The sequence below is a fragment of the Scatophagus argus genome, chromosome 8, assembly GCF_020382885.2.
Source record: "Scatophagus argus isolate fScaArg1 chromosome 8, fScaArg1.pri, whole genome shotgun sequence".
NCBI classification, from domain to species: domain Eukaryota; kingdom Metazoa; phylum Chordata; class Actinopteri; family Scatophagidae; genus Scatophagus; species Scatophagus argus.
In genome coordinates, this window is record NC_058500.1 from 10,848,365 (window position 1) to 10,866,243 (window position 17,879).

Consider the following 17,879-nt stretch of genomic DNA (forward strand, 5'->3'; position numbering starts at 1 on the left):
AGCCCTTTTCTGTTATGGCTGTACTCATTCACATTACATGAAACCACCCTATATAGACAAAGGTATTGGGACACCCGCGCATTAAACCAATGGGGACTTTGGTGACATTGCATTCTTGTATGGACATTGGGGGGAGATCTTCCTCAGGCTGTTGCTGCAGGGTTGGAAGCATGGCGTTGTCCATAATGTCTTGGTATGCTGAAACATTATGATTATCCTTAACTTGAAGTAAGGGGCCGAGCCCAACACCTGAAAAACAGCTCCATACCACACCTGAATTCAATAATAGGAATACTTTTGGGGTGTATCTTGTGTTTGTTTGTTATTTTAATACATCATTTTAAAATGCCTTTTATATAATCCCCACATCACTAGCCATTTATCTGACCCGATGTTTATAGAGCAAAGAGAAGAAAGGTGGGGATGTGCAATTTATGTAATCTGTTCGGCAGGGCACAGCCAAGGTCAGACAACTCCACATGCTCCTGATTGCAGGCTAATCAAGTGCTACCTTCCATTCACCCAATCAGTGCAGGTCAACACAAAAGGCAAACACTCTTGAATATTTAAACCAGGGTCCCCACCTCAGCTCATGCTGACCATCTGTATCTTTAAGTTACCAACTGAAATCATTGTGCAGCACATGTGAATGGTTCCGTCATGTTATAACCAGCAGAAGGATTTAAGTAGGTAGAAACAAAGATGCGTCAGGTCTTCGTGAGAGGAAGGTGAAATTATGGACGCGCTCACTTTCTGTAACCAAACTACCGCGCACTATGACAACCTCGTGGACACGATGTTTTTCATATTCAACTGCACCGTCTTGACCTTAACATTAGTGTTGGGTTTACCGGGAAACCTGTGGGTCTGTTGGGTTGTTTTCAGGACCAAGAGCCTGCAGACGTGCAATAACGCGCTGCTGGTCAGCTTGGCCGCCAGTGACTTACTGAAGTGCTCTGTGGACACGCCGCTGCTGCTCTTCTCCTTTCTGCGTTACGGGAAGGACGGCCAGGTGTCGGTGCCTGTGTGCACCCTGCAGCAGTTCACCTATGCCCTGTGCAGCTGCGTCCAGCTGCTCACCCTGGTCAGCATCAGCGTGGAACGCTTCCAAGCCATCGCGTTCCCCTTCCAAACCGACAGGAGGAAAGCGAGGGCTCGTCTCTGGATCCTGTCCATTTGGGCATGCGGCCTCATCTTGGCTATAATCTCTCTGACTCTTTCCGAAAAGGCGCTTTTTTACATGCTGTGCCGCCCGTACACAGGAAGGCATGGCGACAATCGATACTGGGATCCGTTTGGACCCTACGTGCTGGTGCCGGTGTGGGGATTGTCTCTGACCGTGATCGTTATCCACTACATGCGTATATTCAAAGTTGTAAGGCAGCACCGAAAGAAAGTGTTCAATCGGGGAGTCCAGTTGCGGCCCACAGTGTCGGAGCACGTCTGGGGCTTGCTGAGTGTGTCTGCTTCAGGACCACGGACAGCTCCGCCGGACTCCTTCAAGTCTCTGCCCTCTGCGGGCTCGGCCAGCCCGCTGCCTCCCCGTCGGGCGGTGCTCCTGGTGGCCGAAGCCGGTGCTCCCTGTGCACGCTTGCCCACAGGCGGCGCCCCGGTGAGACCTCCGGAGATCGTGGGGGCGGTGTGTCTTCTGACCCCCGGGGCCAGGGAGCGGGGGAAGAAGCAGATGGAGGGGAAACTGGCCCAGCGATTTGGGTACATAATCATTGCGTTCACGCTCTTCTGGGTACCCATGGTGGTGATTTTACTAATAAACGTCATCTCGTGGCAGGACACGGACAAAGTGAGTGTAGAAGATTGTTTTCTTGTTGTTGTTCATCAGGATATTACTGTCATTGTCTGCACGTAACTAAAATATATCGACGTTGTTTTTGATGCAATTGAACGCAACGGCCCTGCGCTCCGGCGAAACTGTACGCAACATCAGAAATATCTTAACAAATAATTCAGTCTAATACAACAAACAGTACAGCAGAAACCAAATAAATACAAAAAGTGAACATTTCAAGTCACCTATGAGCTATTGTAATACTAAACTATCGTGAAGCTCTGTACAGCTATTTCTGTTATTCTGGTCATTCAGCACAAAAGGCATTTATACCAGAATCGCCACTTGCAGAACTGAAGATGTGTTAATTTACTCAAATCAAACGAGTAATAAACTAAGTTTGGTCGAGTTTTTGGACTGATGGGTGGATTAATCACATAATTGGGCTCTCGATCAGTCTACAGCTGTATGTCAATGCAGTACCTTGAGCTCTCTCCTGTTCTTCCCCACAGTTGCTGATGGAGCTGGAGACATCAGCTATGGTGCTGACATGTGTGCAGGCTGCAGTGGATCCCCTCATCTACACTTTAGTCACCAGACAGTTTCGCTCTGAACTCAGCAAGATCCTCTCCTCCATCCCACGGTGTCCCTTAAAACTGAGAGCCTGAAGGTACAGTGTTTGAACATTTGGATGACATAGGCTGCACCGCAGGAAAATGAAAATACCACCAAAGATACACTATATAGACAGAAGTAGAAGTCTTTCAGAATTCCAATTATAACAACCTGTCATGTTTGTCCTTTGTAATGTATGATATTTATTGCATGTATGTTTCTCTCTCCCTCTTTCATCCTCTCTGTTCTGTCTACCTTTTCTTGCCCCCCACTTCACCCAGCCGACTATCAGCAGGATAGTTCTCCCTTGTGAGCCGTGTCCTGCTCCAGGTTTCTTCCTGTTAAAAGGGAGTTTTTCCATACAATTTTGATTGTATAAGGTGCTATATAAACAAAATTGATTTGAACTGAATTGAAAGTATTGGGATGAGGCTGTTTTTCAGGGGTTGGACTCGGTCCCTTACTCCCAGTGAAGGGAAAACTTAATGCTTCAGCATACCAAGACATTTTGGACAATGTTATGCTCCCAACTTTGTGGCAACAGTTTGGGGAAGACCCTTTTCTATTCCAGCATGACTGTGTCCCAGTGCACAAAGCAAAGTCCGTAAAGACATGACTGGATTAATTTGGTGTGGAAGGACTGGCCCACACAGAGACCTGACCTCAACCCCATTCAACACCTTTGGGATGAATTGGAACAGAGACTGTGAACCAAACCTGTTCAACCAACATCACCACCTGAACTCACAAATGCTCTAATGCATGCAAAAATTCCCACAAAAAAAATTCATGGAAAGCCTTTCCACAGGAGTGGAAGCTGTTATAACCGTTAAAGCTGTCTATGTATTCACAATGCAGTGTCATTAAATTCCCTGTTGGGGAAATGGTCAGGTGTCCTGATACTTTTGTCCATATAGTGTACATACCTTGTGTTTACACACTTCCACACAGAGCGATTTAGAGGTGGATGAAGAAGAGAGCTCACAGACTTTGTATTTGTGGCAGATATAGATGTTTTATCAGGCGTTTCACAGTGGGGACACAAGACAAGGTCATAAATAATATCCAACACCTGACAAGATACGCACAGCAGTAGTCTCAACAATGACAGGTGGCATAGGAGGGCAAAGCAAAGAGTAAGAGGAAAACCGACCAAGCCCAGAAAAAAGACAATCAAAGGAGAACAGAGAAAGAGAGAGACAAACACAATCACAGACCTTTTGTTTTTGTTGTTTGTAAATAAAAATGCAGTCCTTTGACACTTTGAGTGGAAATATCCTTACATAACAATTCAAACCGTGTCATTTTGAAAGTGCAGCTGACACAAAACAGCCTGTCTTGAAACAGGGAAGCGGTAAATAAATCACGTATAATCACTATCCTAGCAACAAATAGTACAGGGAACCTTGCTGCTGCTGTTACCTTTGTCATACCCTTGTTAGACCTTTCAATGGATCGTAAATGTTAGACTCAGTGCTGTGAATATGAAGTCAATGTCTTCGACCCCACTTTTGAAATTACACTGAAAAAGCTTGGCTTGCCTGTGCTTGTGTTAATATATTCTTTTCACTCAAGGTAAATTTGCGCACAGTTCGACTAAACACTGATACTGGATCTAGGCAGCAGTTGTCTCTGGGTACGACACTAAATCACCAGCAATAGTTCTATGTCACTGCTAGGAACGTCGGACGTGAAACTCATCGTGTTTGAACGTCGCAGGATGTTTTCTGTCTGTCTTTGGGTTGCTACTGTCCTTAGGATCGGAGAGAGGTGAATCTCAACAGAAGAGTCTGAGGGATCTTAGGGTCTAACGTGATGATGAGCTGATACGGTACCAATTATGCCATACATTTCCAGCCATATTGGTTGATATGATGATGATATGTTGTTTTTGTTTTTTTTTTTGTTTGTTTTTTGTTTTTGTAGTCTTGGTACAAATCCATGTGTAAAACTGGTTAAGCTTTTCATCTTAAGGTAATTAAATACTTTTCTAAAAAGACCATGATACATTTTGCTGCTAGTTCGACAGTTGTTTTTAAATATAGTCTAATTCTACAGACAAAAAAACCTGCTACATGGGCATACATAACATTAGACTAAATCCAGTATTGCTTTTGAAATATGCTGTTGGTTGATATGGACAGGATGCTGATATATATCGGTGCATCTTTAGCCCTGTCTGTGTGCTCTTGATCAACATTTTATTTCATCTATGTGGAGCGGAGGTTGGGTCTTAGTCTGTTGTTTCTAAAGCTGCTTTGGTGAGACCCAAGCAGTGGTCTCATTGGCCTAAAGACAGACCTAACTGTCTGTGTAGCTGTTGGAAGCAGAGTGACCTTCAAGATGAAAAAGGCCAACAGAGGCATCAGCTAGGAGGTTAGAGATAAAAAGGTCAGGGTCCATGGTTACAAAGGTCAACTTTGATGGGATTTGATGATAAGTAATACTAAAGTTACATTTTGGGGGCTGCGAGTTCAGAGAACAGAGTTATATATTTTTTTTTAGTCTTTTTTTTTATTTTTTTTGGTGACAGAGGTCTGTGGATGGCTCAACCAGTGTCCTCCGGATCTCCGAGGTCACCGTTACAACAGACTTCCCCTGCTTTAAGTTCTCCCGAAGATAAAGTAAAATAAAATCCTTTGAAACACCAAGGAGGACAAAAAGTACAAACACCAAGTTTCCTAACCACATAGAGTACACATACTGAACAACTTTGAAAAAAATGCCCGCTGAGTTTGGGGAAGAAAAAACGTTGACAGCTATAAAGGCTACTGAAAGCATACTGTTGTTCATACAGGAGGTAGGGATACAACAGGACAACAACGAGAGAGAGAGAGAGAGAGAGAGAAAAATGCAGAGAGAGCAAGAGAGAAAGACAGACTGAGGGAGAGAGAAAGAGAGAACGAGAAGACAGCTTCACTGGTTCTGCCAAACGATGGTGAAATATTACAAAATATTCTATTAACAATATTCACAAAGAACCCGGGCTCAGGACGGATTCCTGTCAGAAATTCTCAGCGAAATGCCTTGTGCTTTTAATTGTTGTGGTTTGAATTCAAAATGTACTTTTTTGTGTTCTTTGTTAGAGAAATATGTTAGCTAGAGGTCTGCAACAGCCAAAAGATGGGAAAAAAAAACAGGGGAAGGAGGATTCAGAAAAGTATAAAAACAAATAAATCTCTTTTTTTATTCCAGCAAAACAGGCACATATTGTGTAAAAGGCCTGTAGCTGAGAATTTAGGACAGAAATGCATACAATGAACCCTTCAGAGTGGCAGCTAGTCAAATATACCATATACTAAGCCATAGAGACTTTCAGAAGAATTGAAACACAAGTTTTCAATCAACTGAGATAAACACATTCAAACACTCTCTCTCACACACACACACACACACACACACCTCCTATCCAAAACGTCACAATTCCTCTATCTAGCAAAAATTCACGTACATTCATTCACAAATATGAAACTCATTGGTAACGCCATCACAGACACACCAACCACGTTTCATCTTTGAAAGAGTTTTCACTCAACTGGAATAATATTGGACCTGAAAATGAATGGTGGCATATTTATCTATCAACAGGTGAGTGGGACAAAATGACACAAAACGAATGGGCGGGGTTAAATTGGTGGTTTTGATTGAAAGTTTTGATTATGTATTATTCTTTTTTTCTTTCCCTTTTGAGTTTCCTTCCTTTTCCCTTATATCTCCTGCAGAAAATAAAAGAGTACATAAGAGCCAAACTGAAGCGAAAATCATAAAAAGGTGCTTTGTGCACAGTGACACATGACTTACTCTGGGAACTCATCTCTGACACTTGGGAGGCACACTCTCACACGCCTCCTCGCCTAAAACGACTGCCTCCACACATTCCCCCACCCTTTCACCCACGCATATCGCATTGCATACGCGCACACATGCACGCCGACCACTAACATGAATATGCTGTAGCTAAAAGCCATCCTCCGTCTGTGAAAGGAGTCCATGTCATTACAGTACATGACCAGCAGAGGGCAGGCTCCACCATGGCCAGACTAGGACTCTAAATGCCTTCTCCTCCACCATTCCCAGTTCTCTTCTGTCCCTCAGTCTGTCTCGATGAGTCTTTGTCTGTCTTTCTGTGTGGTGCTCCTGCACTCTAGTCTTCACAGTGCGGACACCTTCACAACGTTCTGGTGGGTGGGGCCCGCGGGCAGATGAGCATCGCCCTCAGGAGTCGTCACTGGCGGTGTGGGAATGCTGATGATTGCTGTGGTGATCTGGCTGCTCTGGCAGTTCAGGGGTGCTGGCTCGTCTACACGCATGTTCAGACTGGAGCGGCTATCGGAGAAAAAGGAGGAAAGACAATAAAGGCTTAGGATGGTATGTCTGTATAGAAACATTCTATGTGAGCCAAGCCCTTTACGGAGAGGAGTTTGTGACTGAAGATTACCGGATCAGTTCTGGTTGAGGAAAAGTGAAGGAGAAACCTTCCTCTTTCCTTTAAAATGTGTTCAAGATCAAGGCTGCTTTTATTGTCTCTCAAAGGGGAAATGTCATAGAAATGCCAATAACCAAAGAAACATAATTTCTTACCTCTTTCAAACTGCACAAACACTGTCGTGTTTAAATCACCATTAGCATGAACTGGCTGACATGTTTTGTGGAGCTTTAAAAAGTACCCAGGTGTAATTATGAGAGTGTGTGTTAAAGTGTCAAACCCACTGAGAATCAACACCAAACTCTCTACACAGCATTCTGCTAATGAAATTGTGGTCAAGTTTTTTATTTATTTATTTTTTTTCTGGAAACAAGTTTAGAAACAACAAACTAAACTCTGGTTGGTGAAAGAAGATGAGCATCAAGCAAGCGCTAATATTTGAGATGGCGGCCTAATCCAGTGTTAAAAGGTGAATATTCAATTTGCATTTGTTAGATGACCAGGAAAACAACTCCACTGAGATGCTCGTGTTGCTCCCTGTCTTTTGGGTGCATAAGCAGAAGCCTGTTTGCAATAGAGCTGTTCAAATCCTGAGCTCACCTGGTGCTGAGGGGTTGGATGTGGATGGTGCTGAGCTCCTGCAAGCCTTGTTGGTGTGCGTGCGTATGTGTCAAAGGCTGCATGTGTGCTGGGGCACTGGCATTCGGTAAAGGGGTGTGGTGCTTCTTGCTTCGGCGGGTGCAGCATGTGCCCGTCATGCCATCTTGGCTAGAGAGGGAGGGGCTTCGGGACGGGTAATTCTGCAGCCCTGCCTCCAGGTAGCTCTGCTGGTAATACTGCTCATCCACAAACTCGTGGTTCTACAAACCAGGAGAAAGAAAAAGAGAACGCAGAGGGAGGGAGACAGAGAGGGAGCCATAAAAAGGATGTGACATTAACAACACTCGTATTTACGACAATGTACTGAATATGACTTGATATAGCCTGTCATTTTCTGCTTCACAGGCTCCATAATTCCTCTGTGAATGTGTGTGCCTCTGTGTGTGTGTGTGTATGCATACCTAGAAGGTATGTTTAGGGTGTTGAAGCTTAGCTCAGAATTAATGTTCCATAGGATGGATTGCATGATTTCTTGCATATGAGAGGGGTCGCTTGTAGCAATGAACCCAAAAAGAATTATCACATGACTCAGCAGTTCCTGTCAGCTCTATGGAGCTTTATAGCTATTTTATAGCTACAATGTTTTGGTTTTGGCACTGTTTGGTTGCCAGCATGCCAATACTGTGTTTAAAGTTTGTTTCAGCTTCTCTTAACTGTGCAAAAAAAAAAAAAAAAGAAAAAAGAAAAATCAGCTATCTCAGGTTTAAATTTACATTCATGCTGACCTTCATGTGGTCCATTTTTCACAAATATACAAGGTGAAAAATGAGTCTGGGTGTGTGTGTGCAGCAGTGCATACGAGATACTTTCATTCTCCAAGCTCTGAGTTGTGCCAGGCTGAAACAGACAGAGCGTACGTATCACATACAGGCAGACGAGCATGTGTCGTACCGAACATCACGCTACAATGGGCTGCACTTGCCCATGCACAGACAAATACTGCAGAGCTACTGTATACACATTTAGCCTGGTTGTGCCACGGCTAAAGAGAAATGTATGGATGACTGGACAAATTGGGCTTTATATCTGAATTAATTTTGCCATTTTAAAATCAACACAACAACAGCTTCAATTTTTGAAAAGACTTTGGAAAAAATAAAGAGAAGAATTAAATTATTTGGATCTCTCATTATTAGAAATACTATTGTGATATTATTAACATAAACAGGTTATATGTGTGTGACTCACAGTGGTTTTCTCCAGACAGTGCAACAGGTGGTGGTGCTGGCTCTCTAATAGAGAGGTAGACTTGCTTAACCGCTGCTCCTCCTCAGTGGAACTCTGTAACACACACACACACACACACACACATAGAATGAATGCAATGCTACATTTTCTTTTAGGAAGACACTGATCAGATGTTGGAGGTGCGTGACCGGCTGCTGTCTCAGTACCTGATCTGAAAGGTTCATCTTGTATGGAAGTTGCTTCAGTTGGAGAAGGAGACAAGAGGAGAACAGACAGGTAGAGTTTTACTCACGTTCATAGGTCAGAGAACAGACACCCATCAGGGCCGCAGTCATGCCAGTCAGACACAAGGAACATTACTATTCTGACCCCGTGAGGCATGTCTGCTAACATCACTGGAGCCAGAGCCCTGATCTGTGCTCCAAGGGAGACTTCTAGCACAACTCAGTCCTAATGGATGTACAGTATATACAATTCATATAAAAAATTTCCATTGTGACATTTTGCCTCCATCTCAAGCGACTCTTTAATGACTTGTTTTCCATATTCGGTATTTTTTATGCTGCGGCATGTTTATGTGTTTATTTGTGTGTGTATCTGTGAGTGAAACCAGTGGGCGCCATGTCTAGTTTCTGTGGTGGTTTAGATATGAAGCTCTTGTCTGGGCTGTGGCGAGGTGAGTCAGAGAAGAAGTGGACTGTCGGGGAGTCTCCTGGATCCTCCAAGAAACTAAATAAAAAAGCCAAATCAATAAAAAAAACACCATTTGATTGAAAATGTTCAGCAGTTCTTCTGCTTTTCTTTGTTATATATGCTTATTAGTCTAATAAATCAATGACTCAAAGGTTTTGTGGACGATGTGCACATAAAAAAAAGCTGATCTTCAGATAGATCAACCTTAATATTATACTACAAGTCTTTTATCTCCTCTGTTGACTTTAGGTACACTGGACTTCCCAGGTAACCCTTAGAATATGATGTCCTTATGAGATGTCCTTTCAATTTATATCAAAACTGGATCTGAAGTTTTAAATCTTTATATATTTAAATATGGATCTATTTAGTACACAGAAAACTATTTATTCTGTATCACAGCTATAAATAGTGGCCATAATAGCCTAGCTTGAACATGGGAAGATGTCTCTTCAGTGTACTGCAGAATGCCATCACTGTTCTTATTAGAAGTAAATCAGTGTTTCACATATACAGACTTTCAACGGCTTGCATCATCTTTGCCAGCAGATTCTGTGTTGTGTGGTTGTTATCCGTTAAAAAACAAAGTCAAAAACCACTGCCCTGATCCTGCATGCTCCACAGCACCGCCGAAAGGCGAGTAAAATGCCATGTTTGGAAGATTTACTGTAGCAATTTTCTGTTTGTTAAGCGGGCGGCTGGTGATGTAAGCAGAAGCATCTTTGCTGAGAGGGTAATATTCCCGCCACGATGACTCGGTTTGTCTTAGTCGAGACCGTTCACCTGTGTTCATGCTGCTGATGTGTACCTAACACAGCAGTAAAACACAGGTGTTAAGCTCGACTTTATTTCCGTCTTTCACAATACATGCGACTGCAAGCCCGTATCAGCAGTCTGTCTGGAGGCGGCTGTGGCTCACCACCCAGGTGGCCACCATACTGTAGAGACTGGAAACAGCTTGATCTGCTGAGCGTCCAAACACACTCTGCGTTGCCCTGCATGGTACAGTACATGTTTCCAGTAAATAGGCGTTTTATAATTATATTTACATTTGACAACAATTAACATTACATTGAGGAGGCACAGAACTGTAAATGAGATATTAACTATTGGCTTTGGACAGCCAGTCTGGTAGTCCCTACCAACGCTGACACTTTAACAGTTGCTAATGTTAAGTCCAAACTGACAAAAACATATATTAAACAAATAACTTTATCAATGCAAAGGAGAAAAAAAGCCTTAAAATAATGTTATATTCAGTTACTTTTGAGCTGGACCTACACAATATTGAAAAAAAAAAAAACTTTTCTCATTGAGGCCTTCATGATAAAAACTGTTATGGTTTTACTGCTCACATTATTTTTGCATTAATGCGACGTTTGTTATTCAAGTGGTGAAATCATTATAATAAAAGCAAATTAGAAAGTAAGCTACATAACCAGCATGATACGGCCATCTTGGGCAATCTTAATCAAACACTATGTCCACTGTCCGATGAATTAACCCTTAAATAATGATACACTTACATTTGGTTTTGAGTTCTATAAACAACATATAAATGTCTGAGAGTCACAAGTTAAATTAACCACAGGAGAGTCTTTGCTTACATAGAACTTTTACAAACCTTTTAACTTCCTAACACTATCGTATCAAGAAGCAATCTCACAAATTAAAAAAAAAAAAAAAAATCAATATAGCAACTTCAGTATACGCTGTCCAGCTTTACTCATTACACTTCACTTGCAACCAAGGTAAACTGAAGCATAACCACATCCATAAAAATGTTGTTGCCTTTGCAGTATATTGTCTCTTAAGGCAATATCAGTAATAATTCAGTGCATTATTCAGCCACAGCCTGAGTATAATCACTGGTGCTATTCTGTCGTCAACAACTGCTGGTGGAAAGAGAGAGAGAGAGAGACAGCTATTGAATAGAGACACATACAGAGAGTGGGAGAGGAAGAGGGAGGAAGAAGCACTTGTTTTTGTTTTTGCGCTGTGTCAGCCCCCGGCCACTATAGTGCCTGTGAACCGCAACATTTTGGTGAGGCAAGAAACATCCTTGAGTTGTGTTTACATTTCCTGCTGCATCGCCTGAAGCCTGTTCCTCAGCTGGGCAGCTGGGCTCAGAGATGCTCACATTAGAAGTGCCGTTTAACAAATGAGATCACAGTTAGCTGCTCTTATGGGATGTTGACTGAATTCTAAGAACCGATAATTAAAGGAGCGACAAGCAAGACTGCATCCAGTGCCTGCCTTGAAGTCCTCAGAACCGTTTTTTCCAAGGACACTCAGAGGTCACGCTGTCGCTCTCATCAGTTTTAATTTTAAGTGTAAACATGTATGTCTTATGTGGTTTGGTAGTCCTGAGGAAAACTACGATGAGTTGTGGTGTCTGTGGTTCAGAGGCTGGCCTTACTGTGAACTCCAGAGCTTCGTTGAACAGGCCATTGCGCTTGCTGTGCAGGAAGGCATTGGAGCTTCCTGTCTTGGATATTCGTATCCTGGCCAAACGGGCTTTCTGCAAAGAGGAAGAGACCATAGAAACCAGCAGTTAATCAGTGCCTATACCACATCTTAGGTCTGAATGATTGGGTATCTTTATGAAACATCCCACCGATTTGAGCTGCAGCACTTTCACACGCTTGACGTTTTAGTTGAGATTTCATAGATCAAATCAAACATGAGCTACTAAAGCATTCACTCTGATCTCCCTTGATAAATTCACTCTGATCTCCTGTGATAAATTCACTCTGATCTCCTGTGATACTTATGCATGATTCATGGTGACTACATGCTAACACATTCCTTTGGTTGAAAATCAGTTAGAGAGGCAGCTCGGAGTAGAGCAGGTAAATCCTGCATGAATTAAGCGGCTAAGCGTCACTCTGTATTGTAAAATACCGAATCCAATTTATTTGGGCTGTTTCTGAGCTGCTATGTTAGCAGTTTTGTTTAGCTGAATAAATCAAGCAAGTGTCCGGGCTCATAATGCTCTACATCGTTATTGTCAGCTTAAATGCGTGTTTAGTCATCAAACCCGTTCAGAACAGTTAATGCACAGTCCAGTCTTTTCTTCGCTCCCTGCCTCTCTTTCTATCACGCTGTCGAATCTCCTGCGAGGCATTCAGCAACAGAGACGAACAAGACGAAGAGAAGGAATATGAGGAAGAACAGATACACTCTGGTCCTTAGAGGACATTCTTTATACATCAGTAGCTTTAGCACAGCAGTGGAAGCATTCTACTCCAGTGTCCTCGTTTGTGCTTCACCAGAAAGTGCACTGTGTCTCCTGAAAACATGTGCACGGGAGCACGTTAGTCTGTGTACACAGGCCTGCGTGAAAATGTGAGTCTCAATAAATCCCTCAGTTACCAAAAGAGCTGCTTTTACAGGATAGTGTAATTTGAGTCACTCATTCGCCATTTTCCTGTCAAAGTCAAGAGTTGGGTGTCAGACTCAGTGCATCTGCAAATTGTGTGCGTTACCGTCGCTTCGCTTCCCGCATTTTAAAATAGAACAACGGATTCATTGAAGGGGAATCGGTAGAAGGCTAATGTGAGCTGTGTAAATGATGAGCAGACAGAGTGCTCGTTTGGTATGGGGCCCATGCACTGCTGGGGGGTTAATTGAGTGTGTGGATGTGTGTTTTCTTATCTCTGTGTGTGCTTATGCATGTACTCCTCGTCTTTATACCTCGTCTGAATTTCCATACATATACAAGCCATACTGAACACCAGCAGAAATACCTGGCTCAGTAAGAGTATGGTAATCTATGGTAATTCAAGCTCATCCCCTCACTTGAGTTTCATTTAAAGCATGGCAATGTTTGTTGACCTGCAGGTAGCTCATGCTGTGATTTAGTAATCTAAAGAGGAGCAGGGGAGATAAACAAAAGTGTATGTGAAGACACATGCACTGCAGCCCACAGCAGCACTTATAGCACAAACCCAACTCCCTTAAAACTGTTCACTTTCTCCTGTTCAAACCATCTTTATCCATCTGTTTGTCTCTTTCACCCTCCCTCATGCTCTCCTTGACAAGTTTTTCCTCACACTCTAACACCTATGTACATTTGTGCTGGCACAGCATTCCCACAGGCCTTTGGGATAACCCTTCTTTATGTTCTGGCATTGTGCTCAGCCAGTGGCATTGTCTCTCTGGGGTCACCATACAAACAGGAGCCCGTGACTGTGGCAATGGTTGCCAGGCAGCGCAGGGGTAATGGAGGGGATGTTAAGAACATGTCCTGTGAGATTGAATCTACTTCTGCAGTTCTCTGATAGATTCCCGGGGCCTTTGGGGACCCTGGGCGTTCATGTTTAAGGCCCATCTGTGCTTTCAGGCACAGCCACGGCACGACAGATTGAGCCAGAATTGCTGCTGAAGCAGCACTGAGAGAACACACAGGAGTGTAAGGAAACCATGGACACAAGGCTTCCATTAACACCTACACATACACAGAACACCATGTGGAGGGTTACATGGCCAAACAAAAAAAAAAAATGTATCTGGTGCACATTCCTTCACACAGAGGCACACAGTCACATACACACCACATAACAACACACACGGACACACACGCACACAGCACAGTGTGTGAAACTTAAAGTGTAATGATAAGATAAACAATTTCTCAGCACTGGAACTGTTCTTCCCCACACACTGAATATACTTTAAGCCATAGTTTCACAGAAAACTGTGACAGATGATTCAGCATGAGGTGTTTGTTAACAGATTAAATAAACTTTAAATGCAAAATTTGTCTGTGGTCACTCCAAAGTGCTGAACATTCAAATATTAGGATTCTTGGATACTAGGCAACTTTACATGCTGTTTAATGTGCTGCAGCTGAGCAGTCAAGCAGTCATCCAGTCCGCTTACTGCCAACATCAGTTTTTTAATGTTTGTTTGGATGCTCTTTCAACAAGCAAAGCTGCAGGTAAAGAGGCGTGTTAATGTTTGATGATTTCAGCAGGAAAACTATTGTAACTTTTGTGTTGTGAAGCAGGCTGCTATAGAACATCCTTGTTCCTGCTTTATGCAAACACAAAGCATTTTGACTGGGTGTAGGGAAATAAGCTCTCAATCGATGTAGATGGAAACAAATAAGTAGATGGCACTAACATGAATCCACAAAGTATGAAATATAACTAATACAAGTAACAGATTTGACAGAACAGATATGTATGCTGCAGCATGTTAAAAAAAAGCACAATTAAAAAAAGTGAGCCTGGTTAGTTACTGCTGCTTAAAATCATTGGTTGAAATGCTCCAGATGTTTTCTGACACCCAAGGGCCTATAAACTGGTCCAAACACCTTGTTTCCTCTTTGTTTCTCTTCTTCCTGCCACGAATCAATCACACTTCACAGATATAGGATGCAAGCCAGCACAAATGCTTCATTTTAACACCATTTGCTGCCAGCTGAGGGATATAAATTGGCATATCCTCAACTGATCAAAAAATGCTATATATCCCTCCCAGCTCCCATGCCGTACTCCACTGAGCAATGCCAGGAAGTCTTCTTAGAAGTTCATTTTTTTGTTGAAAGTAAAACTTTAAAAATTCATGCCACCTTGTGAGTTACAGCTTAGTAGACTTCCTATTCCTACTCTATAATATTTAGCTGAGTGAAAAATGGAGCAATTGAGCTATGAGACCAGATTAGGTTCTGCCTCAGGCCTGCCTCGGAACCGTACAAGTGAAAGGAGACCATCTGATGAGGGAGCACACCTCAATACACCCCCGATAAACACAGACACACACACACACACACACACACACACACACACACACACACACACACACACACACACACACACACACACACACACTAGCTGTGGAAGAGTCTCATTTTATTTTGCAGCTGCCACTCATCTAAGAAGTTGCTTTTATACATGCTGACATTTCTGCCGCAAGGAAATAAGTCTGTCTGAGGTACGTTGCCTTACGATAGCAAACACACACACGCACACACGCACGCACACACACACACACACACACACACACAGAGCCCACAAAGACAAAGAGATGCTGACACAAACAAGAGAGACCAGAGAGAAAAAGAGTAGAGGAATTGGAGAAAAAAAAAACAACCCAAAAAAACCTAAAAAAAAAAAAAAAATCCATCTGGGAGTTGATGAAGGCAGGACGATGGCAAGAATTGATTCGGTGAAAATCAAGTCTTCTGACACCTCTGGTCCACAGATATCTGCCTCTGTAGCAAAGACAGCTTAACCTCAGACTAACACCACTTAGAGAGACAAAATACCTTTGCTAAGCCTGGATTACCTCCTCCTTATAAAGTATGGCTCTGCTTGTGACCTGCTGTGATGCTGATGCTTAGGATGTTTTTTTTTTTTTTTTTTTTTTTTTAACAAAGGACATAATTCATAGGAGCACTCTTGACCCCCCTCAGTGAGGTCCCTAGTCAACATCCCTCCATCTCTCTGTTTGGCCTGCCTTCTGCCTTGCAAAGCGCAGACGACTTTATTGATTGTCTAGAAGGGCAAAACACTCTCAGCAAGAAGTCATCTCCACCTTTTGACTCCAGTCTTCTGAGGGAGGGCTAAAAACAATAGTGAGATGATTTAGAGCAAAGGGAGGGAGACTGGAGGGGGGGGGCAGGGAGAAGGACTTGTTTTTGTTTTGTTGCTGCCATGTAAGCCCCGAGCCAATGTTATGCTTATGAACTGCAACAGACAGTAATTTTACTATTCACTAAGTTTGAGGACAACAACTGGTCGAACTCAAGAAAGATTTCCAGTAAAAGTGGAAAAAAGACAAGCCGATAAAGTGAATTTTCAAAACAAAAACGAGAGAAACATAAAGATTCTGCTCTTCTGTGCCTGAGGCAAGATTTGTGATTTACCAATGAGCCATATTGTCAAAGAAAGATCCATAATTGTTCAACACTACAGGGTACAAGTTGCTTCTTCAATGACAATTGACTGACAATCAACAGGTTTGATTAGATGAATAGCATATTTCAAATTGAACAAAATGACTATGTAAGACAGACACCTTTTTATAGAAAAAAGAAAACATGATAAAAAAACTACTGTAATAGGCTGATTGAAAAGCTGATTGATTTTTTTGTATTCTTATCATACTATTTTTCTTTTAAGTTTGCTCCTACGAGTTTTCAAGTCAATTTCACCAATCCCCCTGAACAACATGAGCTTGTCATGAATTGCAAAAAGAAAAATATTTTTTATTTTAGTGAATTTTCATCTCCAGATTCATCATACTGAGGCATTATGTTTCAGTCAAACATACATAAGTTTTTCTTCCAGCGATGAGAGGGAGACTCTGTATATATATATATATATATATATATATAATAATAATACCTGCAGGTTGCAGTTATATGAATACATCTGAGTGTATGGGTAAGATGCATTTTTCCTAGCAAACCAGGGTTCAGGTTCCATCTGAGAAGGCCTGTTCTTCACAGCACCAGAGAAACAGATGCAGGAGAAAACCACAGACACACTTAAAAGTTAAACTCGTTGAAACCCCCCTTCTTTTTTAATCCGTCTGTATCACTTGGCTTTTGTGATTTTCCATTTAAATCTTGCCCTCTTTCAGGAGTATTATTCATAATTTGTAATTAGACCTACCTGAGGATATTACCTTTACGCAAATAAGCTCTAACCCTGCACTTTCGACATGGTTTCAGATTATTTTGCAGGATCATGAGGTAAGACAGAGAAGAGCTTAAACTCTGTGTTCAATTCATTGTAGTACAAAAGTAGTGACAATGAAGGAAAAAGGGAGGCAAAAGAGAGATTTATTTGTTGAATCTGAGTTGTTTGTGTCTCAGCTGTGTGTTCCTGATTTGCCACACAGCAACTGGTGGCATCCTCATATCAAAGTTGTATCTTTCCATTTTGCAATGAGATGGATCAGGGGCTGTGTCTCTTCCACCACCCAGATGGATGGCTAATTGTAATGGGAGCCCAGAACAGCTAACAATTAGCCCTGAATGAAGATGGATATGAATGGGGGGCAGGAAGGGAGGGGTAAAGCATGTAAAGAGGGGAAAAAAGAGATGTGGCTGGTGAATGCTGAGGGATCCTGAATGATTCCCTCCTTCCTTTCCCCCCTCATCGCTTAAGTACTGTGAAAGGCAATCTTGACTGGATATCCTATTTTATTCTCAGTTAAACATGGCCTTATTTTAAGAAATGAGCTGAGGAAGAATGGATTTTCAGTGAAATACAACCACAAGAAGGTAATAAATGCAGAACAAATGACATTTTACAATGGTAAATGACCTTTTACCTTGCTAAATGGTTGGCTTAACAGCCGTGAAGGTCATATGGCAATAAAGTTACGGAGCATTAAAGAACATGTGCATGTTATGTAGGCAGTAGTAATGGGGTACTGACAGGAATGGTATACTTGACCAATTCATGGCTTGGGTGACACATTAAAGATCACACTTGTCATTAGCAGTGAAAGAGCAGCAGTGATAATGGCTCTATCATACACCCTCTACACTGA

The 17,879-nt window shown here is 42.3% G+C and overlaps 2 protein-coding genes across 7 annotated transcripts in view; one reads left to right on the plus strand and one right to left on the minus strand.

Moving 5' to 3' along the window:
* The first annotated feature begins 89 nt into the window (after positions 1–89).
* Positions 90–2,472, plus strand: LOC124063980 (D(4) dopamine receptor-like). Its single transcript, XM_046398155.1, has 3 exons — positions 90–101; positions 725–1,801; positions 2,299–2,472. The coding sequence occupies exons 1-3, from the start codon at positions 90–92 to the stop codon at positions 2,452–2,454; spliced, it is 1,245 nt and encodes a 414-aa protein (XP_046254111.1). The 3' UTR covers positions 2,455–2,472.
* Positions 2,473–3,381: 909 nt separating this feature from the next.
* The window catches only part of kcnd3 (potassium voltage-gated channel, Shal-related subfamily, member 3), an 86,014-nt gene continuing 71,516 nt past the window's right edge, over positions 3,382–17,879 (minus strand). For 3 of the 6 annotated variants that reach the window (XM_046397059.1, XM_046397060.1, XM_046397058.1), the window contains exons 4-8: positions 11,788–11,889; positions 8,882–8,914; positions 8,676–8,768; positions 7,428–7,687; positions 3,382–6,727 (exon numbers count right to left, since the gene is read on the minus strand). In XM_046397059.1, the coding sequence (XP_046253015.1) occupies positions 6,553–6,727; positions 7,428–7,687; positions 8,676–8,768; positions 8,882–8,914; positions 11,788–11,889 (663 nt within the window). In that variant the 3' untranslated portion in view covers positions 3,382–6,552. Of the gene's footprint in view, positions 6,728–7,427; positions 7,688–8,212; positions 8,325–8,675; positions 8,769–8,881; positions 8,915–11,787; positions 11,890–17,879 lie in introns of those variants that run through there. The other 3 variants (XM_046397062.1, XM_046397063.1, XM_046397061.1) reach the window with 3 other exon arrangements.

Excerpts from the sequence above, each read along its gene's own strand:
- LOC124063980 (XM_046398155.1), top strand. Across the intron at positions 1,802-2,298 it reads CGTGGCAGGACACGGACAAA|TTGCTGATGGAGCTGGAGAC; the intron begins GTGAGTGTAGAA and ends TCTTCCCCACAG.